The following is a 27,489-nucleotide window of genomic DNA, read 5'->3' as shown; positions in this document are numbered from 1 at the left end:
ACATATTAAGAACTTTGCATCCCAAAATAATTTACTGGTAAATAAGAATTAAGGCAGCAAACATACATAATAGAGACAACATATAGAACACATAATAAAACAAGATGTTTAATGAGGAAACCCAATGTGGGAAAAAACTCCGTGGGATTTGTGACCCACAATATTTAGTCACTGGCCAATGAATAAATATTACTTACAATGAGGGGCCTGCACATACAGGAAGGCTAGCAGCCTAGAGCTCTTTGCTCAATCACAAAAATGGAAGTCTCACTGACTTAGAAAATGGATTATCAAATCCAATACAATGTACTACATTAGATCAACATCAACTATGTCAGGTTCAGTATTGGTTTAAGCTCAGTCTATTACCATAACCTTCACTGTAAACAATATCACCTTATATAAAATTTCATCTATCTTTTCATTCTATATCCTATTTTCCATCATCTCTCTTTATTTTCTTTTCTTTTCTCTCCTCTTACAAAATGACCTATAAGATCTCATACATATATGAGTCTTTTACAATATGCCATGTTGGCTTTTACAAAAGATAATTACATTACAAACCAATAAATAAAAAGTTTATTCCATGTCAGCCTGAGTGTCGGTATGCATTATTGCAGCTGTCAGTGAAGTACCTGCTGATGTATGTAGAAGTCTAATGTCGATGCTGGTAAGTACTAGTGAGACGCTAGATGATTTCCAGTGGGTTACCATTAGGTTGCCATCAATGACAACATCAACTATTCTCATAAGAGTGTAGAATGCCAGCAATACCGTATTGTACGATCATTTTGGAATTAGGAATCTAGTGGGATGTGTTAGAGTGGCCAGTCACCTTTTAGATGCATCAAGTCTAAGGTCTTAATTCAGTAAGACAAGGAAGAAACCAAGAAGCTTTTGGAAGTATTCTAGATTCGACAATTTTGCCAAGGGTTTTGCAAAGAAATGGCTTTATCTTGCTAATCCTTCATTGGTGGTTCACAAATTTAGAGGGGATGCAAGTATGGCCAATGTATTTTATGATTTTGACAACCTTTTGTACATTAGGACAAGTTAGAGGTGAGGGTTTGATGCATTAAGGTGGGCAACTCCATGTGACCATCGTGCAAGTGTAAGCAAACAGGTCTCACATCAAGGGTTAAAGGTTTGATCATGGCCTAAGACATATAAATTGATGTATTTACAATGGCCTAAGAGTATTCCTTAATTTTTTTTGGTGAGTTAAGGTCTGTGTTTACACACTCCTTTGTAAAATAGGCCTAATTGGGCTATACAGGTCTCCTAGCCAAAGTAGGGTTTGAATTCTTGTGTTCCCTACCAATAAGAACCCTTATGATATGTTTTTTAACTCCCAAAAGGGTATCCAAATCAGGGATTTTTTGTCTAGTATACTGGGGAAATAAGAAGTTAAGTGTAGAAAACTGGTCTGGTAGGGCTACTAGGTTTTGTAGGCCTTGTTGCAGCAATTACCCAAATCGGTAGAAGGAACTTGAATTTAATGATTCATGGAGGTCTCACTAACCTAGGGGAATTAAAATAATACCTTAAATAGACATTTTTGCATTGGAGAAGGGACCAAACCATTGTTGACCATAGGGTCCTTGTATTGGTTAATGAAAGAGGCATTGTATCGGTAGTCTTTTGTTTGAAAGATGGGGATGTAGGACTTGTCAAATTGATATTCCTTAACTCCTGGAAGTGTTGTGTGATTTCTAGGGTCCTTGGTATGTTCTTTAATTAGGGTAACCTATCCTATACCTATATTGGGACTCTGCATCATTGCTTCTCCTCCTCCATAGGAAAACCCTGCACAGCTTGCTCCATGTACACCCTATCTCTATAATACTTTATGCCTTCCATAGATAACCCAGTAACCTGATCAATAAGTGATTCATCTACCAGGACCCTCCAACTATAAAGAATAATCAAGCCATCCTTCTAGTTTTTAGTTAAATACTTGGTAATATCTTGATTTCATCCTTGAAGCCTCTCAATGTAATTTGTAAACCCAACTTTTTTCAGAATGCGCCAAAGCTTCTTTTCATTCTTAAGCTACAAACAACTAGGCGCCCCAATTCTCTTTTTGGCACCACTCATTTTCTCAGACTCTCTATAATTCTCCCTATAGAAAATTTCCAAATTTAAGGCAATACACCAAAAAACGTATGAAATCACCCACAAAGCATGCGAAATAAATTCACATCGATTAATGTGTCCTCTCTGGTCACCTGTCTCAAAATGAGATGTATTGGCAGTTCTAAAAACATGTAAATTCATAATAGCACTAATAATCATTAAATTTACTCCCCTAACTTTGTTCATGGAGTAGATACATCGCATGTTCAAAGTCCAACCTGTCACCATGGGTCCAACAAAGCTAGGTCTTACACGTCACTCCCCTATTGGTAAGGAAGCTAGCAATCATGTTGGCTTGTCTAGAAATATGAGTGAACATACATTTATCAAAGGTTTGAATAATGTATTTGGATATTTTCATCCAAATATCAAAATTCCAAGCTAGAGAGAATTTTCTTTAAGGTAATTGATAATATTCTTAGAATCCCCCTCAACCTAAAAAGCTTACAGTTGTTCTATTTTGTAGGTTTAAGAATGTGATAAGCCCCTATAGCTTTAGAAACATTATTAATTTGTTTACCAAGAGGTATATCAATAGCAGAAATGAAGTTGCCCTTGTGAACTCGTATCACTCCACAACAACTAGCTTGACCCGAGTTCCCTTTAGCCACGCCATCAAAATTGATTTTTACCCAACCTTGGGGAGGAAAGTTCCAACTAACGTTGTCCCTATGGTTGACTTTAGGGGTAACCATATGATGACCAAAATTCCATCCCTTTACAACATTGACTCCATACTCATTAAGGATGCCACTATGAGAGAGAACATTTGGCCTAACAACTGAGAGGTTATCAGAGATGGCTCTAGAAATTTTCTTGAAAACAATATCAGAAGGGAGATGGGTGTCCCTAAAGATGTGATTGTTATGTTATTTCCATAAACCCCATGCCATATGAGGAAACACCAAAAGACAAATCTTCTTTATGAAGGGATTTTTAGAGGGCAGATTCCACTGGTGGACAAACTCCTTAACAATTCTTGATAAGGTCCAACAAAGATCCAATTTCTGAAGCACCAAACTCCAAATCTCAGAGGTATAAGAAAAATGCAAGAACAGATGGTCCACATATTGAACATCTTGCAAACAAAAGTAGCATCTATTTGGGATAGCAAAGCCCCTCTTACCTAGATTACCAATAGTTAAGATTTTATTAAAAAAGAGGAGCTAGAAAAACATGTTGACCTTAGGAGAAAGGTTCTTAATCCAAACTGTAGAACACTAGGAAACCTAAGGTTCCTTACAGGCATCCACATAAGCCACAAAAAACTTCCCTTTAGGGTTGAATTTCTAGATTAGTTCATCTTCCACAATTTCCTCCAAGCCAAAAGAATTTAGGGAAATTTACAATTGGGTAAAAGAAGAATTATTAGCAAGAAGATTAACCCACTTACCCTCCCAATAATGAGCCACCATGGGGCCATGAGAAGACACACAAAGATCTTTTAAAGATCCTAGAGTAGGATCTGAAGCAACTGAGTGATGTCCAATCCAACAATCATCACAAAATGGGATATATTTACCATTCCCAAGCTTTTAGTGGGCTCCCTAGCTAGCCACATCCCTAGCATTGAGAATATTGTTCCAAAGATGAGAACCAAAAGGGATACGAGAAGAACTCAAAACATCCTACATAGAGTGAACATTAGAAAGATATTTATTATGCCATAAGGTGATGTGGTCAAAAAATCCCATTTCGTTGACCTTGTGATATGACCCCAAGAAGCCCGTGATCCATCCCTTGGGTTCACCTGAAAACCCATTTTTGGGTCCCCACCATTTTCAGAATCCACATCACCCTAGTTGTCTTTAGATCCAAGAGATACTAGGAATCTTGAGCCATCTCCCTGTGAACCCAGAACGGGCCAGCCAGGGACCGCATAAGAGTCATCTAAAACCCTCCCTTGAACTGCCCAAAACCCTACCCTATGCACCATTTATTTTTTGGAAGATAGATGATCATTATGTTGGATAATTAATCTTATTGAATAATGTATATTGAATCCTAATTGCAAGGTCCATCAAAGCCAACATGAATAACAACACCACAAGTTGTTGGGTAGAATGAACTCCCATATTGCCTTGTATGAACACTAACACTATGAGTTGCTTCTATTGCTAATATGCATGGCACAACTACAAAAGTTGTGAATATGCCTCATCCTTGTAAGTTTTTTTATTAGTTTACATTTTCCTTATCATTTTTTAATTTTCCTTCCTATTTTAAGTCTAACCACTTTTATATGGAATTTATTGTTCTGGTTTTTTACTATATGCCAGACATTATTGATACAAGGACTTGCATTGCATCCATTTTTAAAATTCGGTATTATAAAGGGTAGATTGTATTTATAAATATATGTTTGAGTTCATCCAAATTTTATAACTATTACCTCACATCTCGTTATTGCTGCAACAGGGATTATGGCCAACATAGGCTACAATTTTGCAACCTCTTGGTGCCATGGTCTCTTTGTTCTTAAAATTATAGCATACTGTTAGGTACATTCCCTTTTTTGCACTCCAAATTGTACCGGTCAATTTGCATGACCAAATTTCCTTTGACATCTAGAGAATAGTGTTAACTTTTAAGTAATTAGAGGCTTCAAAGGCGTATTTGGTGAGTATTTATTTTTGTGGGATATGATGGTTGTGTTTTAAGTCATCTTAAGATGATCTCACTGAGTAATCATTTCAATGACATTTTTTCATTTTCCTTCATGAATTTTGGTAATTTTTACAAGTTAAGAGACCCATTGAGATCATAGCCTTGTAAATGTATTAATTTGTTAATATAATACTTGATCCCTCTAACAAAAACTCATTATGAATAGTGATCATGATAGCCAATAATTCTCATTTGATGATCATCTAGGTCAAATTTTGATCTAAAAGAATGTTATCACAAAAAGGGTCATGAACTATCCTCATTCATAGTCAAACCTCACTATAGTTGAGATATCAATGCTTTCAATCACTGGAAAGATATAACAATAGTAATGTAGATATCAACTTGAAGAGAATGAGTAGTGACAATATAAGTCATACAAAGTTAGAGACTAGGAGTTTCCAGTCAAACCAAAAGCCCTAGATCCATATATGATACAAAGAGTGGTCAAATAACTCTCAACGAGTGTAGATAGTTAGCAAATTATAGTGATGAAGGTTTGTTAGTGGTAAGATAAGTAAAACAATATGAGAAAACACTTAGATAAGAGATGATTTTAAAAATATGACAACAATGCCATCATACTCATTGTATGTGACAATAAGGACATTCACTATTGCAACGACAATTGTGAGTAAGAATTTTTGAATCAAATCAATATAAATACTATCCTATGCTTATTGCACAAGCCATACACCTTAGCCAATACTCATACTGATAAAGGAGCCTTTCAATGTTAGCAACATAGAGGATATAAACCATCAAAGTTTCAAATAGTGGTAGGCATGCATTCAAGGTATCTCAAATAGAAGAGATTTGATAGAGAACAAGCCATGATAGAAACCTAGAGACAAATCACTATATCGGGCATAGTTAATAAGGATAGCTAACAAGTTATAATGATTTGGTAGAATTGATCAAAATATTTCTGCATTATTAGCCGATAGGTTATATTTTGTGTCGGGTTTTGACCTGAAACATGTCTCATGCCATAAAACAATTAACAGGTTGATGTGAAATTGTCGGCTTTCAAGAGTCATTATATGATTTTTGGTATTATTTAAAAAAATAAAAATAAATAATCGTCGGAATTATCATTATGATACCCTCTATATTTGCACCGATGACTATATCGTCTGGCATACAAAATCCTTATTGGTACATAGTTCCTGGTTGCCGTCGGATGCCATCGATATTCCTATGGAAATAGATGAAAAGATTCAACAAGGATGATGTATGCCTGATGACATTCTCTCATCAAATGAGTAATCAAGGTAGCACATGCTGATAAAATCCATTGGTAGGACTTGCACTAGCGACGAAGGGAACATTTGATCTTGTCGATAGCCGATGAGGCCATCGATAAGACATACACAAATGGAGACCTAAAACCTCCATCGATGTATGTCTTATTGATAGCCTCATCACCTATTGGCAAGACCAAATGTTCCCTTCATTGCTAGTTTAAGTCTTGCCAATGGAGACTTCATATCTCGGGTGTCATCGGGATAGTACATCGGCAGGACTTACACTAGCGAAAAAGGGAACATTTGGTCTTACCAATAGCCAATGAGGCTATCGGTAAGACATACACTAATGGAGACCTAATGGTTTCCATCTAAATTCCAATGTTGATGAGCACCATCAAATTATCGGAGAACAAGTTTTCAATGGCTACGTTTATCAGCAGTCCAATGAAAAATAGTCAAGATTCTGACAAGTGGACGTCGGAATTGATCCCCAAATGTACTAGTGCCATGACTGCTTGGGCCCTGTGAACATTTTTTAAAAATGAGGATTTTTCAAAATGAACACTTGTATATGGTTGATATTGTAAAGTGAAGACTTCGCAATATTTAACATCACTATCATGCTAGATATCATGAGACTTGATATCTATGAACATGTCATGATAGTTAGCATCTCTATAGATATTATGGTGGGTATCATGAAACTTGATATCAATGGATAACCATAATAGTTGAGATAATCATGGTGGATATTATGTGACATAATATTCATGGATATCCCTATGATATTTATCATGTGACGTGATGCTAGTGCACATATCATAGTCTATGGATATATATATTTATGATAGTCATGGAAAATATCATGTAACTTGATATTTGTGTACATGTCATAGCTCTTAGATATCATGATGAGGTGATATTATTTGATCTACTATGTTCTAGAGAGAATTAATCCTCCCGAACTAAGAGGGAGTGGTAATATTTTGTATCTTCAGTCAGATAATTCTAATCGATGAAAGAAATTGCTTAATTGGCCTGTCAGCCTTATTCATTTGATATCTATCCTCTACAAGTATTAATCCATTATTCGCATTATGTATTTAATTAGAGTCTTGCTTAAATATTAATCTTGAAATATGATTATGAATTAATCATATGTATATATTTAATAACCTATAACTATACATTATTAAATATACACATATAATTAATTTGATTATATCAAATAGTATTTAATCATATGCTTATCGATATTTACTATCAATCATATTATGCGCATTTAGCAAATCATATTAACAATTTAACAAATGCAAATTGCTTACCAATAATTATCGACTGCTTTACATTACGTATCATCATGTTCTTACACGGCCAAGAAACATGTCTCCATAGAGACATGTGTCTACATGGACATGATGCACATAGAGGCATGCCTCTACAAAGGCATGTCTCTATGAAGGAATGTCTCTCTCCTTATATAAGGAGGGAGACAATCATATTGTGGATGTACAGAATAATTGCAGTGCAAAAATAATATTGACTGCCTCCTTGAATATTGCAGGCCATTTGCTGTTGGAAATTTAATATATTAATTGATTCTATTTTCATGTATAATTGTAATAAGAGTAATATCAATTTTAATTCATCATTGTAAAGCAGTTCATGTTAAATTAATTGACATATAAAGGAATCCTTATATTGATATAAGAAGTGGAAATTGCATTAATAATATTTAAAAGATCCTATATTCAAATCTGATATAAACATTAACGTAATGAATCTTAAAGATGAAGTAGCATTAACTATTACTACTCGAAATTTTTAATTAACTTGGTTAGATAGGAAATAAATGCCTAGACATCTGTGTGAAATGATAATGTCTGAAGATTATCTCAGATTTAAATGAGCATATTCCACATTAGACCTCAATTGATGCACATTCAAAATGGTCACTCCTAGCTATCCCAAGAAACAAAGCTCTTCTTTCTTCCTCATTTTGCAAGAACACTCACTCGTTCTCTCTTTCTCTCACATATATAGTGAATCTCTATCAAAATAAACATAATCTTTCAACTACTTGGTCTTCTCTCAAAGGACAATCACACTACTATCTCAAAAGAGGTGTCTAAACAGTATAATGCTCTTCTTCTCTCTTATCTCTTGTATTTATTATATTGTGATATTATCTAATTTACCAAATCCATAAGTGGATCTATTATATAGTTGTAATATATCTATCACTCTATCTTTTGTAATAGGGGTTTTCCTCCATTAAGTGGGGTTTCTTTCTATTACATCATCTATTTTATCATTTTGTTCAATCTATCTAGCTTTTTGTGGAGGTAGAAAAATCAAAATGAGGGTTTGACTATGGAAAGTCCCTATATAGCCCCAATAGTTCTCCCACATTTGAGTGTATGTGGGTGGAAAATAGGTTCAAGAAGCATGAAGCTATTTTTTGGTGATTTGTTCTCTAGCTATACAGATAATAGTGCAAGATGTAAATTTCTCTATGGCACTTTGGTGTTTGAGGTTGGCACCTTATGCTATTGATGGTAATATCTATGTTTCAATAGATTTTGGTTTTGATACTCTTTTTTCTTAATCATTCTAGGTTCTTCATTTTTTGGTAATTTCTATTTGTATGGCTATGTTAGCTCTCCTTTTCTTTCTTTCTTGTTTTCATCTCTATGGCTCACCAGAGCGCTAGTTAAGTGAGGTAGTGTTGGGTTTTTTTTTTCCTACAAGTATCACTTTGTGTGAGCTTAACATGTCTCATGTGTGTCTAATTTAAAATAGTTTAACTATTCATGCTCTATAACAATTGGTTGTATGTGTATATAGCACAAAATCCATTGATTGTAAGTAGTATTTCACTTATTTAATGATTGAAATATGAAATATAATTATTGATAATAGAATTCATATCTCCTCAAATCAGTTCATGTTTCTCTAAAGTATGTTATCTCTCATTCATACCATGCCTAGTAAATTTCCCCTTGCTTCACAATAAACAATATTACCTAGTTAAAAGATAGTGATATTGAAACTAACTATATGAGGATATTTGGGAGTAGATGTTACCTTAAAAGAAATGAAGATAAATTTGCATGCAAAGATTATGCTCAATTGGAAGGCGTTGACTTTGAAGAGATGCTTGCTTCAAAAGAAAGATTAGAGGCAATCCAAATTCTTTTAGTATTATTAACACTCAAGAACGTTAAGGTATGTCAAATGGATGTCAATTCAACAATCTTGAATGGAGAGTTAGAAGAAGATGTATACATTAAGCAAGCATAATTTTTTTAGTTAACTAAGAATAAAAAATTTGTATTCAAATTGAAGATAACCCTTTGTGGACTCAAGCAAGTTCCAAGTGCATGGTATTGAAGTTTAAAAAAGTAATTGTGCTTCAAGAAAATTAGTGTCGATAGGAACCTATATATTAAAGATAAAGGTAATAAATTATTAGTTGTTGTTATTTATATTGATAACACCATTTTGGAAGCAACTATTGTAAAATGTGGATTGCATTTAGAGATATAATTCAGAAAGAAATTGAGATTTCAATGCTTGCTGAGTTATCATTCTTTCTTGGTTTACAAGTCACTCAGTCAGATAAAGATATATTCGTATCACAAACCAAGTAAGTGAAAGAAATCTTGAACAAATTAATGATGGAGTACTACAAACTAGTGAGTATACCTATGTTACAATGTGTAAATTGATTAAAGATGACGAGTATGGCCCATGTAATTAGACTTTGTATAGATCTGTGATTGGAAGTTTGTTGTCTGGTAGGTACTAGATATAATGCAAGTAGTAGGAATGGTGAAAAGGTTTCAAGTAGAACCTAGGTAAACTTATGTAAAAGAAGTAAAAAGTATATTCAGATATTTGAAAGCTACATTATTTTTCAGACTATGGTATCTTAAAAGCACAAATGTAGATTATTGGAAGAGTACAAGCAATAGGGCATTCTTTTGTTGTGATAGTCTTTGTATCATGGTTGAGCAAAAAGTAAAATTCACTATCCTTATCTATAACAGATGCAGAGTATGTTGTAATGGTTTCTTGTTGCACTCAAGTATCATTCATGAGTAAAGATTGAATTTTAAGAGGCCATTCCTATTCTTTGTGATAATACAACTGCTATTAACATTTCATAGAATCCAATAATAGATTCAGTGACAAAGAAAATATTAACTCAGTATCATTTTTTGAGAGAAAAGCTAGAGTATGTTGAAATAGAGGAGAAAATTGTTGACATCATTGCATAATTTCTTGCAAAAGAGACATTTGAATATCTAATATAGAAGCTGACAATGGTGGCTAAATCCTCTTAGTTCAAGAGGAAGTACAGATTTAGGGGGAGTTTTGTACTGATTGTTTGTCATTAATCGATGTGGCAACAAAATAAAACTCACTTTATAATTAATTATTCTTTTGGAATATTTTTTTGACTTCTTTTCATGAACTACTGCACAAAAAGAAAAAGAAAAAAACTTGAATGGTTTATAAAACTTCAAAACTAAACATTCCGAACAAAGTGCTTCTACTAATCTATTTAGTTGTTTGAAATTGAAACTTGACTAAATTTTAATGTGACATTTGTTAGTTTAAAAATGAGCAGAGAAAATAGATAATAATGAACAGAAAACAACAGAAAGAATAATAGAAACAAACAAGAACTCAAGACACGATATTAACATGGTTCACTACTAAGTGGCTACATCCACCAGAAACGTAGGGAGAATTCTTATTAACCAATATCCAATTATACGGTACATCATGTATGGGCTGCACACAACCATTTATATAAACATATCAAATATGAAATGAAGAGTCTTATGGCGAAGACAAACAACCTTGTGACTGTTGGGCTTCATATACCCAACAATATCCCCTGTGAAGTCCAATCGGCACAGCCTATAATATTCTTTGCATCTCCATTCCAAGGCTCATACTACAACCAACTCTTGAGAAGATTTTAATATCGCCAAACTCTGTTCATGAACAGTGCAAATTAATCTTCTCCAAGTCAGATCAGAGTTAAAAACATATTCTCTAACTACTTCATCCGGTAATCCATAATCAGGAACACTACTATATGCAGATGCATAATACACTCCTCCATCAAAGTCTCTTGCTTTTGTGCTCCACCGTAATAGATTATCTAGAAGATCACCATTATCAAATTTTAATACCCAAATATAAACTCTTGTACAGGTGTGAATAGCTTATAAACATCACTCCCAATTCTCACGGTTGCCTCACTGAATGAATTTGTTGTATTTTGTGCAAAAACTTGTGTAGTACCTACAATCAATGCATTCCACTCTGCCTCCACTGCTGCAATCTACAATGATAAATCATCACTTCTGCTATCTGCCTGTTCTTTTTCTGGGTCATCCTCATTTGCTAGATTTGAGACTACATCCTCCTCACCTCGAGAGGCATCCTTCTCATCTTGGAAGGAAAACAAACCAGTCTCTTCTTCAAAAAGCGAATACAACAAACCCTCTTCTTTTTCAGCCAAAGTCTCCTCCTTTTTCCAGCCATCCCACTAATGATGTTTGGTTTCATTCTCCACTTGGACATCACTCTCTACCTAGTCTAGACTGCCAAGAAATTTTTTGATGACTGATTCGACTTTATCATCTAATTGGGCCTCATCATTTGAAACTTCAGCCCATTTATTGATAACATAAAAACATCCAACTCCATGATCAACTATCCAATCAGATCCCATCTCTGCTCAACATTTCACCATAGCTCTAATACCAATTGTTAGTTTAAAAACGAGCAGAGAAAACACATAATAATGAACAGAAAACAACAAAAAGAATAATAAACATAACAAATAACTCAAGACAGAAGATTAACGTGGTTCACCACTAAGTGGCTACGTCCACCAGAAACACAGGGAGAATTCTTATTAACCAATATCCAATTACACAGTACATCATGTATGGGCTGCACACAACCATTTATATAAACATATCAAATATGAAATGAAGAGTCTTTTGGCGAAGACAAACAACCATTTGACTGTTGGCCTTGATATACCCAACAACATTGACATTGACAAATTGTTGCATCATTAATGACATTATATTCATCCAGATCTTACATTCATCTCCATAAACATAGACTAAAAATAAATGAAGTGCCTCCTCAATTGCACGAGTTCAATTATATTATTAAATGCCTCTAACAGGCTGGGCAATGCAAACCAAACTTTCTACGATGCCATTAATCCTATCATAAGATCTGGTGTATAGGCTTCATTTGGAGTTGCCCTAGATTTTGGAGATAACAAACAAAATTGCTTTCACGGCCTCATGAATACACAAAACCCTTTCTTATAATTATTTATCTTCAATTGAAAAAAGTGTATGGCATACATCAATTGTATTTAATGATGGCAGAGAATGCACGATCTTGTGTGTTGCAAGAGCAACTGACCTCTATAGCTGTTATGTATCATTCTGGGCTACCATTATGTACTCCTACTTTGTATAACTTAATCGTCCTTTTTATTAGACAAGAACATTGTGAATTGTTTTAAACATAACTCGTCAAAGATTTTCACAACTAATATAATGAATACAACTGACATAATTTTAATTGCTGACAGGACTCAATTGTTAAAATCAGTTTATTACAACCAGCATAGCTAACATAGCACACATCGAATACTTATTTTAGGACCAGCATAACTAACATGTAAAACTTATTTTAGAACCAGCATAATTAACATAAGACTAACATATAAAACTTAATTTTTAACATCAAAGTGCGCCTTCCTGATTGTTTTCAATACACCTGCCACCTCTCTAGCTGTGGGTCTTTCACTAGGGGACTCCTTCGAACATTCCAACCCAATAAATAGGAGAGGAATGAGGCATTGATTTATTTCATTCTCTCCTATATCCTTCATCATTCTGAGGCTGGAATTTTACCTTTTAACCTGTTAGCTGAAACATCAATAGCTTGAACATGAATCATCTTTTCGATTTCCAGAGGCAGAGATCCCTGAAATGAGTTTCTGGACAAATTGAAATAGAACTGTAAATTAGCAAGACTGGCCACTTCATCGGGGATACGTCCTGTGAACTGATTGTTGGAGAGGTCTAGCAATTGCAAATTGTAACATTTTCCCAAACTTGCAGGGACGTTCCCGGAGAATCGGCTGTGGTTAAGCACAAGATGTGTTAACTGTTGAAGGCGACCAATTGTAACAGGGATTCCTCCAGAAAGCACATTATGGCTCAGTGATAGCTCTCCAAGGCTTTTCATTTCTTCAATCTCAGTGGGTATGTTTCCTTCTAGCTTGTTGTTGTCCAACAAAAGTCTTTGCAACTTATGAAGGCTTCTAAGAGAAGATGGGATGCTGCCTGTAAGGAGATTGGAAGACAAATAAAGATCTCCCAACTTGCTTATGTTGGCAATAAATGAAGGTATACTTCCTGTTATCTTATTACCATCTAGTACCAAAAGAGAGAGATTTGTGGGGAGCTGCTCTGGCAAGTATCCAGTCAAATGATTTTGATCAATCCATATTTTATTGAGGCTAGTGCAATTCTGGAGGGCCTTAAGAATGGGGATGGTGAGAGTGCTCCCGCTGACTAGTTGATTAGATGAAAGGTTCAAGAATCGCAGATGTGAAAGCCTGCTCAGCACTAATGGTACTTCTCCACTGAGATGATTGAGCTCCAAATCCAGGTCAATCAGTTGTGTACAGTTGGCAATTGTGGGTGGGATGGTGCCTTTCAGTTGATTCTCCCATAGATATAGAACTCTAAGGCGAGAGAGCTTGCCCAATTCAGGTGGGATAGTACTAGTCAAGTTGTTGCTATAAAGACCCAGTTCTACTAATCCTGAATTGTTTGAGATTGACGAGGGAATAGGGCCTGTTAAACGAGGATTCTCAAACAACAGAAAAGAGATCAAGCTGGATAGCTTTCCTAATTCAGGTGGAATGTTGCCTTCAAGGCCGGTATCTGCTATATAAAATGATTCTAGGTAAGAGAGATTTCGTAAGGAGGAAGGGATTTTACCAGAAATATTGTTGGAGCCGAGCGAAAGGTCTTGGAGATTTGTAAGCATACTTAGCTCTGGAGGAATTGTTCCAGTAAACTGGTTGTCAGGGAGTAACAATTCTTGTAACTCCTTGCAGGAAGTCAAATTCTTTGGAATGGAGCCCTCCAATAGATTGGTGTAAAGATAAAGAACCTTTAGGCGTTGAAGTCTGCCTGTTTCCTCCGGAATTCGGCCTACAAAACTGTTGTTATGTAGATCAAGTTGTGTGAGGAATGAGAGATTACCAATTGAAGGAGAGATGGAACCCCCTAATTCCATATCTCCCAGCTCAACCAATTGTACCCTGTTGCCTGTTGAATCACAAGTAACTCCAGTCCAATTGCGGAAGTGAATAGTAGGGCGCCAATTGGCCAAGGAATTCAGAGGATCTAGAGTGATGAACTTCTTGAACTTTATAAGACTTTGCTCATCAGTAATTTTGCAGGTACAAGGCAATAGAAAAAGAAACAGAGTAAAACACGTTCCAAACAGAGGATGCATCTTGTTGAACTGAGTGCTATTGATCAAGGATGTAAAGCCAGAGCTCAAAAAGATCTGAGTAAATTCTCTTCTCTTATAACCTCCATGTTGTTGATTTCAACAAAACTTCAACGCATTTTCGACGTGCAGTTTGGGGCCACAAAATTTCAGCTTGTAGGTTTCCATGCTTGTCCACATGACCTTTCCACAGTCCATAATCGGCTCAACAAAACTAAATATTACAAAACTAAATATTACTTTACTAAAAGGAGGCGTCGATAGTACTTCCAATAATATATTTGAAGATGTAATAATTCTAAAAACTTAAAAATATATTTTTTAGTAATAATTATTATTTATAATATAAATGAATTGATTTTGAAATGTTAAAAAATGAATACACATGAATGGAAAATAGAATTTTAAATTGTGCTAAATATTTTACAAACTATGTAAATGATTAACTTTAGAAATTGATTACATTGAATATATTTGTTGTTGATTGCTGAGATTTCTTCTTTACAACTATCACAATTCAATAAACAGACAACAGTTTATATTATCAATTTCAACAGTATTGAACAAATTCTTCACTATAATCCAGAATAAGTCTATTGACAGAAAATCCTTTCGGTCCCCTATTTTGTTGTTGACAGAGTCTTTTTTCTAGCGATGCTTGCCTTTTTTCCTTCTGGCGTTGGTGCTAGTGGGAGTGCGAGGTGGTGCTTGGCGTACTTTGGCGGTGCGGGAAGGTCTCCATGCTTTCTATGATGGGTGTTGTGCCTGTCTATTCTCTGTTCCTTGGGGTTGAGGCTTTTGTTGATGCCTCTATTTCTTCTCCTTGGGGTGCAGTGGTGGTTCCTCTTATCTGGGACCCTGGCGATATATATTAAGTTTTTTCTTTGGGATGTCTTGTGCCTCGGGTTTTGGATATGGCTCTTCTGAAGGGGGTTTTATGCCCTGTTGTGGGTCTTTCTCTCTCTGTCCCCTTGGTTTGACTTCTATCTCTCATATCTCACCCTACTGGGTTGTTTCCTTCTAGTCTTATTGAGGTGGCCACATCTTTTATTGAGGTTGAGATGGTGGGTTTTTATAACAATCGTTATCCTATTGAGGTGGATTTGATGGCTATGATGTCTATTGGTAGGAGTAAGGGGAAGACTATGAATTACCCTGGTTGCTGGTGGTCTGTTTCTGGGCTTGACCGTTGGATGCCTTCGGGGTCTATTGCTGGTCTGTTGTTGGTTGTCTTGGAGGTTCATTTTCTGGTTCCTAAATCCTTGCTTTCAAGTTCTTTTTGGTCTTTCCATATTCAGGTGGGGATTTTAGGGATGCTTGCTAGCTTGGATGTTGTTATGCTTTGGCCTCCGTTTCAGCTTAATGTGGTTAAGGGAGCTACTTCAAAACCCTTTTTTGTGGTTCTGGGAGCCTTTTCAAAACCTAGGGATGAGTTTAAGGAAGCCTTCCAAAATCCAAATGTTTCTACAGGTTGTGGGAGCCCTACAAAACCCACTTTAATGGTTGAGGGAGCCTGGAAAAATCCCATTTGTTGTTTTCTCTTCAGGGATAGGTTGGATGCTCATAATTTTCAAGGGTCAAGTCTAGCCAGTCTTTGTTTTTGGTTAGGATATGGTTTTGTTGAAGATCTGTTGATGATTTTTCTTCAGGTTAAGGGTACCTGGGAAAACCCTTCTTGTTGGTTGAGGGTACCAGACAAACCCTTGTTTTCTATCTTCATGATCTACTAGGTGTTTTAAATCTGTTGGATCTGTCAACTTGGTAGTCTTGTTGACTTTGTTTTAGTATTGGTTGTTGGGTGTCTTTGATCTATTTGCTTGCAACATCCTATTGTTGGGACTAGATCCCTATGTTATCTGAAGGTTTCAAGTCCCTTCAAACATGTTGTATAGGGTTTTTGGTCCCCTCAAAAATTGTTTATCATAATCAAAAACATATTCAAGAATATGGTCATCCATAACGATGGTAATCGGTGTCACAATGAGGCCTCAGTTGAGCACGAAGATTCAAATTCCTTGGGTGGAGCATTCACCTGTGGAATGGCGAGAGGGCAGTCCTTAATCTTGTGCTATGAAGACTATTACCAAAAAAAATATTAGGCAAATTTAGATAGAGCACTTGTTGGAAGTGACAAAGACCTCCTATATGAATATCAATTGTCTCTTTGAGGTCACAATAGAAATCTAATTTTAGATAGACCCTCTTTTGAGGGGGAGCATGATAAAACCAGTCAAGCTCAACACATACAACCTTGTTGATAGACTGGGCAATGGTTTACAAAAATGACCAACAAGGCAATGGGAAATTGGGAATACCAAGAAATTCTATCTAGACTGGGACCATGAGCTTATTGTCATTAGTCAATAAGAAACCAAAAAATTATATCCCACCTTCATTTGTTTTTTTACATAATAGAATTGATTGACTTAAATCAGTCAATATGAGATAATAATGAAAGTATAATCACATAAATGAAACAGATCATAAAATCACATAAATAAAATATATCTATTTCATTTTTTGCTACAACAAGATTTATTGATTTAAATGAGTGAACATGAAATATTAATAATTACTATCACATAATGAAAAAACATCCATTTCAATTTTCAATGACATTTAAATTGTCTGGCTTAAACCAATCAATATAGAAATAAATAAAGTGAACTAAACAAAGTACTTCCATTTCATTTTTCTAGTGAGTATGAGATAAAAATGAAATTACTTCTATTTTATTTTCCTATGATAACATAATGGATTGCATTATAAGTCTGAAAAGTCAAGTAAACAAAATATATCTATTTCATTTTATTTTCTATGGCAATAAAACTGACAAATGTAAACCACTAAATACAAGATAGAATTTAAAATCAATGAAACAAATTTTTTTCATGTACTTTTTCCGCATCAACAAGGCTGACTAGCTTAAAACAATAGAATTGATTGACATAAACTATTGATTCGCATAACCAATCAATATGAGATGGTCTTTAGTATCGAAAGGGCTGAAACTATCAAATGGAATACAATTTATTCAATGCTATTATATAATTTTTTCATGTCAACAATACTGCCTAGCTTGAAATAATAGAATTGGTTGACATAACTAGTCAATGTGAGATGGTCTTTCGTATGAAAGGGGCTGAAACTATCAAATGAAATACAATTTATTCAATGTTGTTATATAATTTTTCCATGTCAACAAGACCGACTATCTTCAAACAATAGAATTCATTGACATAACTATTCAATATGAGATGGTCTTTCGTATCAAACGGGCTGAAACTGTCAAATGAAATATAATTTATTCAATGTTGTTATATAATTTTTCCACATCAACAAGACTGCCTACCTTGAAACAATAGAATTGATTGACATAACCAGTCAATATGAAATGGTCTTTCATATTGGAGGGGCTGAAACTATCAAATGAAATATAATTTATTCAATCCTGTTATATAATTTTTCCACGTCAACAAGAGTGACTATCATAAAACAATAAAATTGATTGACACAACCAGTCAATATGAAATGGTCTTTTGTATTGAAGGGGCTGAAACTGTCAAATGAAATATAATTTATTCAATGCTATTCTATTGTTTCAATTGGTCATTGGCAACAAAGAAAAATGCATTGGAACCTCACCCACTTATGCTCAAATCATACGCTAACATAATATCAACTAGTGACATTCAACTTGCCATGCCTGCAACTATTGTTAGTGTCAGTTTTGCATGCAGTTTGCATGATCCTCTCTCTCTCCATGAATTATGGAGCGTTTGCATGATCCTCTCCATTCTCTCCGAGAATAGTGGATCTATCTTTCATTCCATGCAAACTACAGATAAATAAGTCTAACTAAGCCTCTTTCACCACTAATTTCATATTTTGTGCGGTGGTTCACTTTGTATAAATTTGCATTTTGCATAATGTAATATGACACAATGAATTAATATGATTTCATTCTTGTAGTTCTATTTCTTCTTCTCTATTTTCTAGAAGTTTTGTTTCTTACTTCCTAGCTAGGTTTGTATTCTGCTATGCAAATTTTTTTTACATGGTATCAGACCTTGAGAGATAGGAGGAAGGACAAATTATTTGCAGGCAGATTTCTGAAGAATGAGAACTGACATAAACCTCTATTCATGGGCCTTGCCTTCATCTTCTCCTTCTCCTTTGTGACACATCGTTTCAATGGACCTGTCTTTCTGCTAGTAGTACTAATGCTTCTTGGTTTTGTTTCAACTTTGATCAATTCACTGTTGGCACCTATATTTTTTACTAGTAGCTTCTTCTTGCCTAGTTAAGTAGTGTCATTTGAGTCACTCATGCAGACTGATGTGCCACATGCATCTTCTAATGTAAGATGTTTTTCCTTTGTTTTCCATCTGATTATTGTTCGAGTAGTGTCATTCAGGGCACTCATGCAGATTCTTTATCTTGATCATCATCTTGGCTTGTGAGGAGGTTCTTCATTCAGTGCTATGGTGGTCATCATTTGATAGTTGTTCACACTGTTCTTGTATCTCAAAGGATTTTCTTCTGCATTTCATAAGTTGCATCTCTTGTAATTTTGAGTGGGGGTTTTGTTCCCAATGAGTTTTCCCTCTTTCCTCTTCCCATATCTCTCCTTAGTTAGACTTAAGGAGGGGTGTTAGTGTCAATTTCGCATGCAGTTTGCATGATCCTCTCTCTCTCCATGAATCATAGACCGCTTGCATGATCCTATCCATTCTCTCAAAGAATAGCGGATCTATCTTCCATTCCATGCAAACTATAGATGAATAAGTCTAACTAAGCCTCTTTCACCGCTAATTTCATATTTTGTGCAGTGGTTCACTTCGTATAAATCTGCATTTGCATAATGTAATATGACACAATAAATTAATATAATTTCATTCTTGCAGTTTTGTTTTTTCTTCTCTATTTTCTCGAAGTTTTGTTTCTTACTTCCTAGCTAGATTTGTATTTTGCTATGCAGAAAATTTTACAACTATCAGATGCCATTGAAAGTATCGTTGGAAAAAGATGAAGACAATCTAGTGTGAAATAGTCAAATTCCTCTATCCATGATTTTGCTGTATTCACTTCACCTTCGTTATTATTCTATATATTATTTTGGCGTAAATTTATTTTCTTACAATTGAAATGCTTTGATTTGATATTTCTTTGGCACCATATGAAGTGATTTTATTTTATATGGTGCCGAAGAAATATCAAATCAAGTTTATTTTCCTCAGTAGCCAGCAAAAAATGTGAAAATGTGTAATTTTGTAAGAAAAGAGGCAAGCCTCAAGGAAAAAATGCCCATGGCTGAGGCGTTCTTTTCTCGTGCCCATGACCTTCTTTCTAATAGGAGGAATTCTTAGCCGTGTTTTTCTGGCTCCCATGGCTTTTGACCTTTCGCATGGTCTAAATCACCTCATCGTGCTCGGTCTCAGGTGATAAATCTTCGCTGACCTACTGATTTAGAGCCCTCTTCCTTTGAAACCCATAAGCAACACTTTCATTCCAAGTTTCATAGTTGTTTGAAGATACCTCCCTTAAGCCAAACGAGCATGAACAACTCTAACTCTTGGGCTAATCGGGTGGAAACAAGGGCAAATAAAATTCCTCTTCAACATTCTCGCAACTTTTGGCATAATAGATACCCTGCTGGAACAAATGGGGTCTCTACGTTTGGAAAGAATGTTCACTTCAGCGATAAATGGGCGAAGGAAAGACATCCACGTTCTAACTTCTCAGCAAAAGTAGGCTATTCAACCTCTCCAGGTGATAGAGACTCTATTATAAACTCTATCAATATTTTTAATGGGAAACAAGGCCTCAGAAGTTTCAGAAAGAATGGAAAGAATGTGCGTTGGAAGGGTCTTCTTTCTTCATTGACAATATATTTTGATGCGAAATCTGTCAATGCAGTTTGGAAGAAGAAAGGCCCTGGCAATAAAAAATTTGTTCTGCCTTTGGATTCTATGAATCCCAAGATAGGGTGCCTAAGAAAGAATGCTCTCTTTTCCACATGGTGTGGCATAGGGGGAAAGCTAGGACATCATAGAATGGTGGCTTCATTCATTTTCTGGTACATGGTCTCAGTTTGTCTTTTGCAAAATGATTATTTTTCATAGAATGTCTAGATTCTACTCTTAAAGATGCAATCATGCATGGTAGCCCTTTGTTTAATCAAGGATCGACTTTTTATTTCATATAATAGAAGCCCTGCTTTGATCCTTTGAATCATAAGATAAAAAATTCCCTAGTCTAGTTATCTATAGTTGGGCTTCCCTTGAAATTTTGGTGTGCTAAGGCTCTTATGAAGATTGGAGATTCTCTTGGTTATCTGATAGGCATCGAAAAGGACTTCTTAAATGGGAGTAAAGGGGATGTAACCAACATCTATGTTAAAATAGATCTTGAGTTAGGATTTTATGGAGAACAAGATATTGTCTCCGAGATTGGTAGATGGAAGCAAAAAATTAAAAGGTTGACTGAAGCAATTCTGGGCAAATGCACCCTCAGAAACTAATTATTAAATGGAAATTATATGCAAAGATCAAGGGGCTCAGTCTTTCAGTTAGTGGAACATTATCGACGCATTGCTCTAGAAGATAATCCCCATCAAGTGCAATCAACTCCAGTTGGCTCTCCTCTTTTAGAGCCAAATGGAGAGAAACAGATTCTAGTTGCTTCAGCTCTAGATGGCTCTCATCACCAAGACCATAATGAGGAGACATGAGATCCAATTGGTTCAAGTTTAGATGGCTCTCTTCATTAGAAGCTTATTGGCGAAATCCAGGAAGCTGATGGGTCTCAAGCCCCTCTTGGTTCTTCTCTTATCCTATCTCCAAAGTTAAAACTGAAGGATATAAATATTTCTAAGAGACTTTATGGATTAGGATAGATACCCCTTTTCAACCATAGGGCATTCAATATTTTCATTCCTAGACCCAGGAAATCCTCTAATTAAGGAATTGAGTTAGAAGATTATAGGCTAGAGAGAATTTCTGCCTAGCAATTTCTTGCAAGAGAAAGGATGTGGCCTTATCAAATCTCCTTTCAGAAGGGGAGATTCTTAAGAAACATATCATTAGGAGATGAATGTAGTCAATGACCCATTTGTTCATGGTTTTGTGGTCTTTAATGAAATGCCTATTTCTACGCCTAGCAAGTCACATTATGCTTTCAATGTCTCCTCCTTTTGTGTTTCCCCTTTGAGGAAAAATATCTTTAACCTCTCTTCAGAATCTCCAATTCTCTTATTGGATTCCACTCATATACATGCCCCTTGCCTTGGAGTGAACCTAGAATCTAACACTTAGTGACTTCTTAAATATTATTTGAATGAAGATGAAGACCCATAGTAGGTGATGGAGACTCCTCTTGCAACCTTGTATTCAAAAATTAAAGAAAAGAGAAAACTAGGTATCAAACGATTAATTGATGGTAAAGAAATGGCTGAGTATGGCCTTCTTTCTCCAAAAAGAGGCAAGAAGTCCATCATAGAGCACTTACTCAAGGAAGCTAACTTAGAGGGCCAAGCAAAAATTACCGATCTTTGGAAAGTAGAGAAGGGATCCCCCCTTCCTAAATAATAATGAAAATAATTACATCGAATGTTAGGGGATTAAATGACCCTAACAAGAGACACTTGGTCAAAAGAAGGGTCCTTTTGACCAATACTAAAATCCTAACATTTTAGGAAACAAAATCAGACTATCTACAAGCAGAATCCTTTGGGGAAAAAGTTGGACACCATTTCACTGCTAGTCAGCAAGTAGTCATGTGTGCAAAGGGTGCATCGGGGGGTGTGTTGATAATTTGGAAACATTTTGTTGTTCATATTGAGGGAGTTGTCTCCAATAGAATTTGGTTGCTTGTGAGAGCTCTCCACCTACAATCAAATGTTTCCTTTTTACTGTTTAATATTTATGGGCTAGCATCCCCTATTTTCAGACGTGCTCTTTGGTTTGACCTAGATGGAGTGATTTCGCTTATCCATGATCAATTTCTTATCATTGGAGGGGAATTTAATGCTACTAGGAGCTCTAAGTATAAAAGAGGTTGTATCACTAGACTTGGTAGATCCTAATAGGATTTGAATAATTGGATTGATTGAAATGGTCTCTTTGACATAGAATATGGCGACAATGTCTTCACTTGGAACAATAGAAGATGAGGCTTTAGCAACGTAAAGGAAAAAATAGACATTTTTTTTGGCTGGGGGATTTATCTTCATCCCCTTTCTTTATTGATTGCTCCCTCCTCCCTTGTTCAAGTTCAGATCATTTTGCACTCCTTCTTTCCTTGTAGGGTGCTCCAAATCTTTAAAATTTACCTTTTAGATTTAAAAATATGTGGATGAAGGATGGTGGATTCCATACTCTAATTGGCAAATGTTGGAATGAACTAAGCTTTGAAGGTTCCAAGCTTTTTAGTTTTGTCCAAGCTAAAATATGTTAAAAGACAGTTGTTAGAATGGAATGCTTTGCATTTTAAGAATATTTTTGCTATTAAAAAGAAGCTTGAAGACCAATTAGAAGATTTGAATGAAAGGGTAATCAGGAAGGGAATGTCACAAGTCCTTTTTTAAGAGGAAAAGCAACAAGCTAGGGATAGAAATAAAAAATTCTTTCATAATATCACAAGGATCCGCAAAGGTATAAATAGAATTCCAATGCTGGATACTCAAGACAAAGGTACCATAGATGATCTAGTAGCCATAAGAAATGAAATTGTCTTTTTTTTCTCCAAGTTGATTAACAATTAAGAAGGATCAAATATAATAGAGAAAAGAAAGTTGTTATCGTTCATCCCTAAAGTGATCTTGGAGGATCAAAACAAAAATCTCAACCAAAGTTTCTCGTTGGAGGAAGTGAGTATAGCTCTAAATCAGCTCCCTTCTAAAAAATCTCCAGGCCTAGATGGCTTCCTAATGGGATTCTTCCAAAAATGTTGGGAGATCCTCAGATTGGACTTAGTGGAGGCTTTTTAATTTGCAAGGAAATCGGACAATCTTCTAAAGGAGATTAATAACACCTTAATTGTTCTCACACCGAAGAAGGAAAAAGCTTCCCAATTAGAGGATTTCAGACCAATCTCCCTTTCCAATTCCATCTACAAAATTATTTCCAAGGTGATGATGAACAAACTAAAACATTTAATGAACACCATTATCTCAGAGGAGTAGACGGGCTTTGTTCCTAGCCGTTCAATTTTGTATGGGGTCATTGTGGCTCAGAAGGCTATTCATACACTTCAAAGCTTGAAAAGGCTAGGTATGATAGTGAAATTGGACATTTCCAAGGCTTATGACAATGTGGACTGGTATTCTTTATCCAAAATTATGCAAGCCTTTGGATTTAGTAGGCAATGGATTGAATGGGTCTATGAATGCATTTCCACTCCAAGATTTTCTATTTTGATCAATGGCAAGCCAGAGGGATTTTTCTCATCCTCAAAGGGCATCCGTCAAGGGGATCCAATTTCTCTCTTTCTCTTTATTATAATGGAAGAAGCCTTGGGTAAAGATATATAATCAAGATATGCCAACAAGAATTTGGAAGGAATTAAGATCACTACCAACTTCATTTCTACGCATCAATAATTTGTTGATGACAGTCTTCTACTTGGAAAAACAAAAGCTAAGAAAGCAACCCAGTTTTAGGAGCATCTAGTCTCTTATGCTAAGGCTTTAGGTCGGGTTATTAATATAGAAAAATTAGAAATATATTTCTTCTCCACATCAGCATCTGTGGAGAATAGGATTTTAAGAATCTTTAACTGCAAAAATATTTCTTTCCCTTGTATTTATTTAGGGATTCCAATAGACAGGGGTTTGAGGGGTTCCAAGTTGTGGGATCCTCTTAAGCTAAAATTGGATATAAAAGCTAATTCATGGAAAGGGAAGTGGCTTTCCTGGGAGGGCGGATTGTTCGTGCTTCAAGTAGCTATCTTTTCTCTCCCCATCTATCTCATGTCCCTTCTAGCTCTTTCTGTGGGTATGAATTCCTTCATCATATAGAAGATGAGAAACTTCTTTCTGTAGAATATGGATGAAAGGCATAAAGTCACTCTAATTTCTTGGGAAAAAATCTGTAAACCCAAATCTTCAAGGGGTTTGGGAGTGCATAATTTTCAAATTCAAAATAAGGCCTTGGATGCTAAATTAGACTAGAAAATTCTTAGTAATCCTAATGCGAGGTGGGTAAGAATGATTCTTACCAAATATGTCGCTACAAGAGATCCTATCAAATTTTTGAGGGCTTCTAACCATCCAAAAGGGTCCTAAACCTATAATTTTATTCTCAAATGTAGACATCTTATAGCAGATTTTGTTTCTTGGGATGTCCATGATGGTTCCTTGTGTCTCTTTTGGGAAGTCTCTTGGGGTGGATTCCCAAGTATAGAAAATTTAATTTATATTCCAACAAGGTAGTGGCTAAGACATCACTAGGGACTGCATATTAAGGACTATGTTGAATTGTCAAGGGAGAATTCCTTTCTAAGTGGGAGTTGGAAGAAATTGGAAGGCCTCCCTCTCCCTTCAAATGAATTAAACTATCTTTCAAGCTTAACCAAGGGTAGGCAGTTGGCCTTGAGAAATGGGGTTGATTCTCTAATTTGGACTCCTACATTAGGCCAATATTTTGCTAAGGTAAGATTAAAATCAACACCTCATCCTAAAACATATCCATTGGGTTGGGTGCATGATAATGGTCGGTTAAATATATCAAAATAATGTAAACTTTGATTTGCAATCAAATCCAAGTTTGTATATGAGGTAGAGTTAGATGTAATTCTGCTTGACATCTATGGGATGGTTCTAGGCAGTCCTTGTTTGTATGACAGAAAAGGCATTTTCTATAGGGAACATAATAGGTATTATTTGTTTAAAGATGGACTTGAATTTAGTGTAAAAGCTCATCATATTAAACGTGACAAGTCTCTTGAAAAAATAGGACATCTGAAAATGATTTTAAGTGCAAGAAATGCTTTAATCCTTATGTTTGTAACAACTAGTGATACCAAGCATGGAAATTTGAAACATAATATGGTATCACAAACAACATAGTATAAGGATCAGTTGCAAGAAGAGTCAGGCCTTCAGCTAGAGATGGTAACCGAGGGTTTGTATGTTTCATCTTCTAATAATGCTTTTGTTTAGGAGATTTAGAATGTTGATACTATTTCCTCCACATTAGTGTATTCAGTACTGGTACTTGTTATTTTTCTAGTTATGTCTATGTGGATGATGAATGTGATAGGGAATATTGATGAACATGTAGTTGATTGTATGAGCAAAACTATCTCATATTTCTTTGTGTTTGTGATGGGTCAGATGTTGAAGCTTTCAGTAGGAAGGATAGATGATATTGGGCAAGTGGGGCACCATTTCCCTAGCTCAAATTGTACATAAAATAGACCTTTTGGAGGTTCAAATGCTTCTCAGTGGGGAGGAATGATCCAGGTGGATCTATCAAAACCTAAAACTTTCACAGTCTCAAAATCTCATGAAAATGGCATCATTGTCTACGACTCGCCGACACGATTCTAACACAACTTGAATGGTCTCAAGAGGAGTCTGTATGTAGAATTTATGATGAATCAAACTTTTGGTAGAAATGATGACGTGGCGTCACCAAAATGTGACACTTGGTAGGACACATGGCATATGAAATGACAAGAGTAGCGAGTTGGCATGAATATGGATTAAACCATAATTATTAAAAGAAAAAAATATATGGTTTAAATAAAAAAACAAAAAAAATAATAATAATTAAGGAGGATTTGTTGGGATTTAATCCCTTAACCCATGCCTTAAAATCCTCTTGCCTTACCATTCTTTATGATAAAAGAAAATCCCTCCGTTTACATAAATCTTTAAATAAGATTTAATTCCCCTAAACATAAACTTTTATAAGCCCATTTTATTAGGACAATATTAGAGGCTATTTAAATGGCTTTTGAAAGATTTTCAAAGATTTTAAAATCTCCTTCCCTTATTAATAAGGGGATAAAAAATCCATATTTAGTACAAAAATAAATTCTCAAATGTAAAAGCACTAATAACCTCCATAAAAGGCCAAATAACATATTGTTTTAAAATAAATTGGGAGGTTAATGTTAATCGAGATTTATTGTATTTGTAAAGAGGATATTTTTCAATATTTTATATGTAAAAATAGAGAGATAAGGTGATTTTGCAAAATCAATTGGTATTATACCAATTTGAGAAATTTTGTTGTTTAAAAGGGGGTAGTGTAGGTTGGAAAATTCATTGAAGTTGTGATAAGTTGGGAGATTTTTCATGCTTTTTAAAGTGGAAAATTGCTAGGAGGAGATTGCAAAGCTCTTTGATGCAGATTTTGCCAAAGCTTGAATATTGTAACAAGGCGGGGATGTTAATAAAGCGGTCCTAGATTTAGAAGTGGACCTAGAGACGTAGCTCATATTTAGAAAAGTCCATTATCAAGTTCATGATCTCACTTCTATCTTCTAATTCTCAAACATAACTGATTTACTTCAATTCCTGTGTAAATGTTTTTTTCTCATGAAAAGCAACACATAAGTGAACTACACTTTAATTTAGTGTTTAAACATCCAATTCATTTCAAATCTCCCACACCTAATGATTTATTAAAAAAAATTAATTATTTGTGATGATCTGAGCTTCAAGGTAACTTCACCTTAAACTATCCAACTATCTAGTTCACTAGGGAATTTTTGTAGCGGATCGTCTATAAAGAAAATAAATTATTTGTGAAATTTCAATGCATGTTTGAACCCATCCAGTTTTTATTGATCAAAATGATTGGTCCAAATAAAATTATCCTCAACTTAGATTTTAACA

The 27,489-nt window shown here is 35.2% G+C and overlaps 1 protein-coding gene across 1 annotated transcript; it reads right to left on the bottom strand.

The window, feature by feature from the left end:
• Positions 1 to 13,001: 13,001 nt before the first annotated feature.
• LOC131032499 (LRR receptor-like serine/threonine-protein kinase RGI1) lies at positions 13,002 to 14,645 on the bottom strand. The gene has a single exon (XM_057963512.2). The coding sequence runs from the start codon at positions 14,643 to 14,645 to the stop codon at positions 13,002 to 13,004; it is 1,644 nt and encodes a 547-aa protein (XP_057819495.2).
• Positions 14,646 to 27,489: the final 12,844 nt, after the last annotated feature.

The sequence above is a fragment of the Cryptomeria japonica genome, chromosome 11 (assembly GCF_030272615.1).
Source record: "Cryptomeria japonica chromosome 11, Sugi_1.0, whole genome shotgun sequence".
Lineage (NCBI taxonomy): Eukaryota > Viridiplantae > Streptophyta > Pinopsida > Cupressales > Cupressaceae > Cryptomeria > Cryptomeria japonica.
The sequence above is the reverse complement of the archived record's forward strand: the minus strand, read 5'-3'. Positions and strand labels throughout refer to the sequence as shown.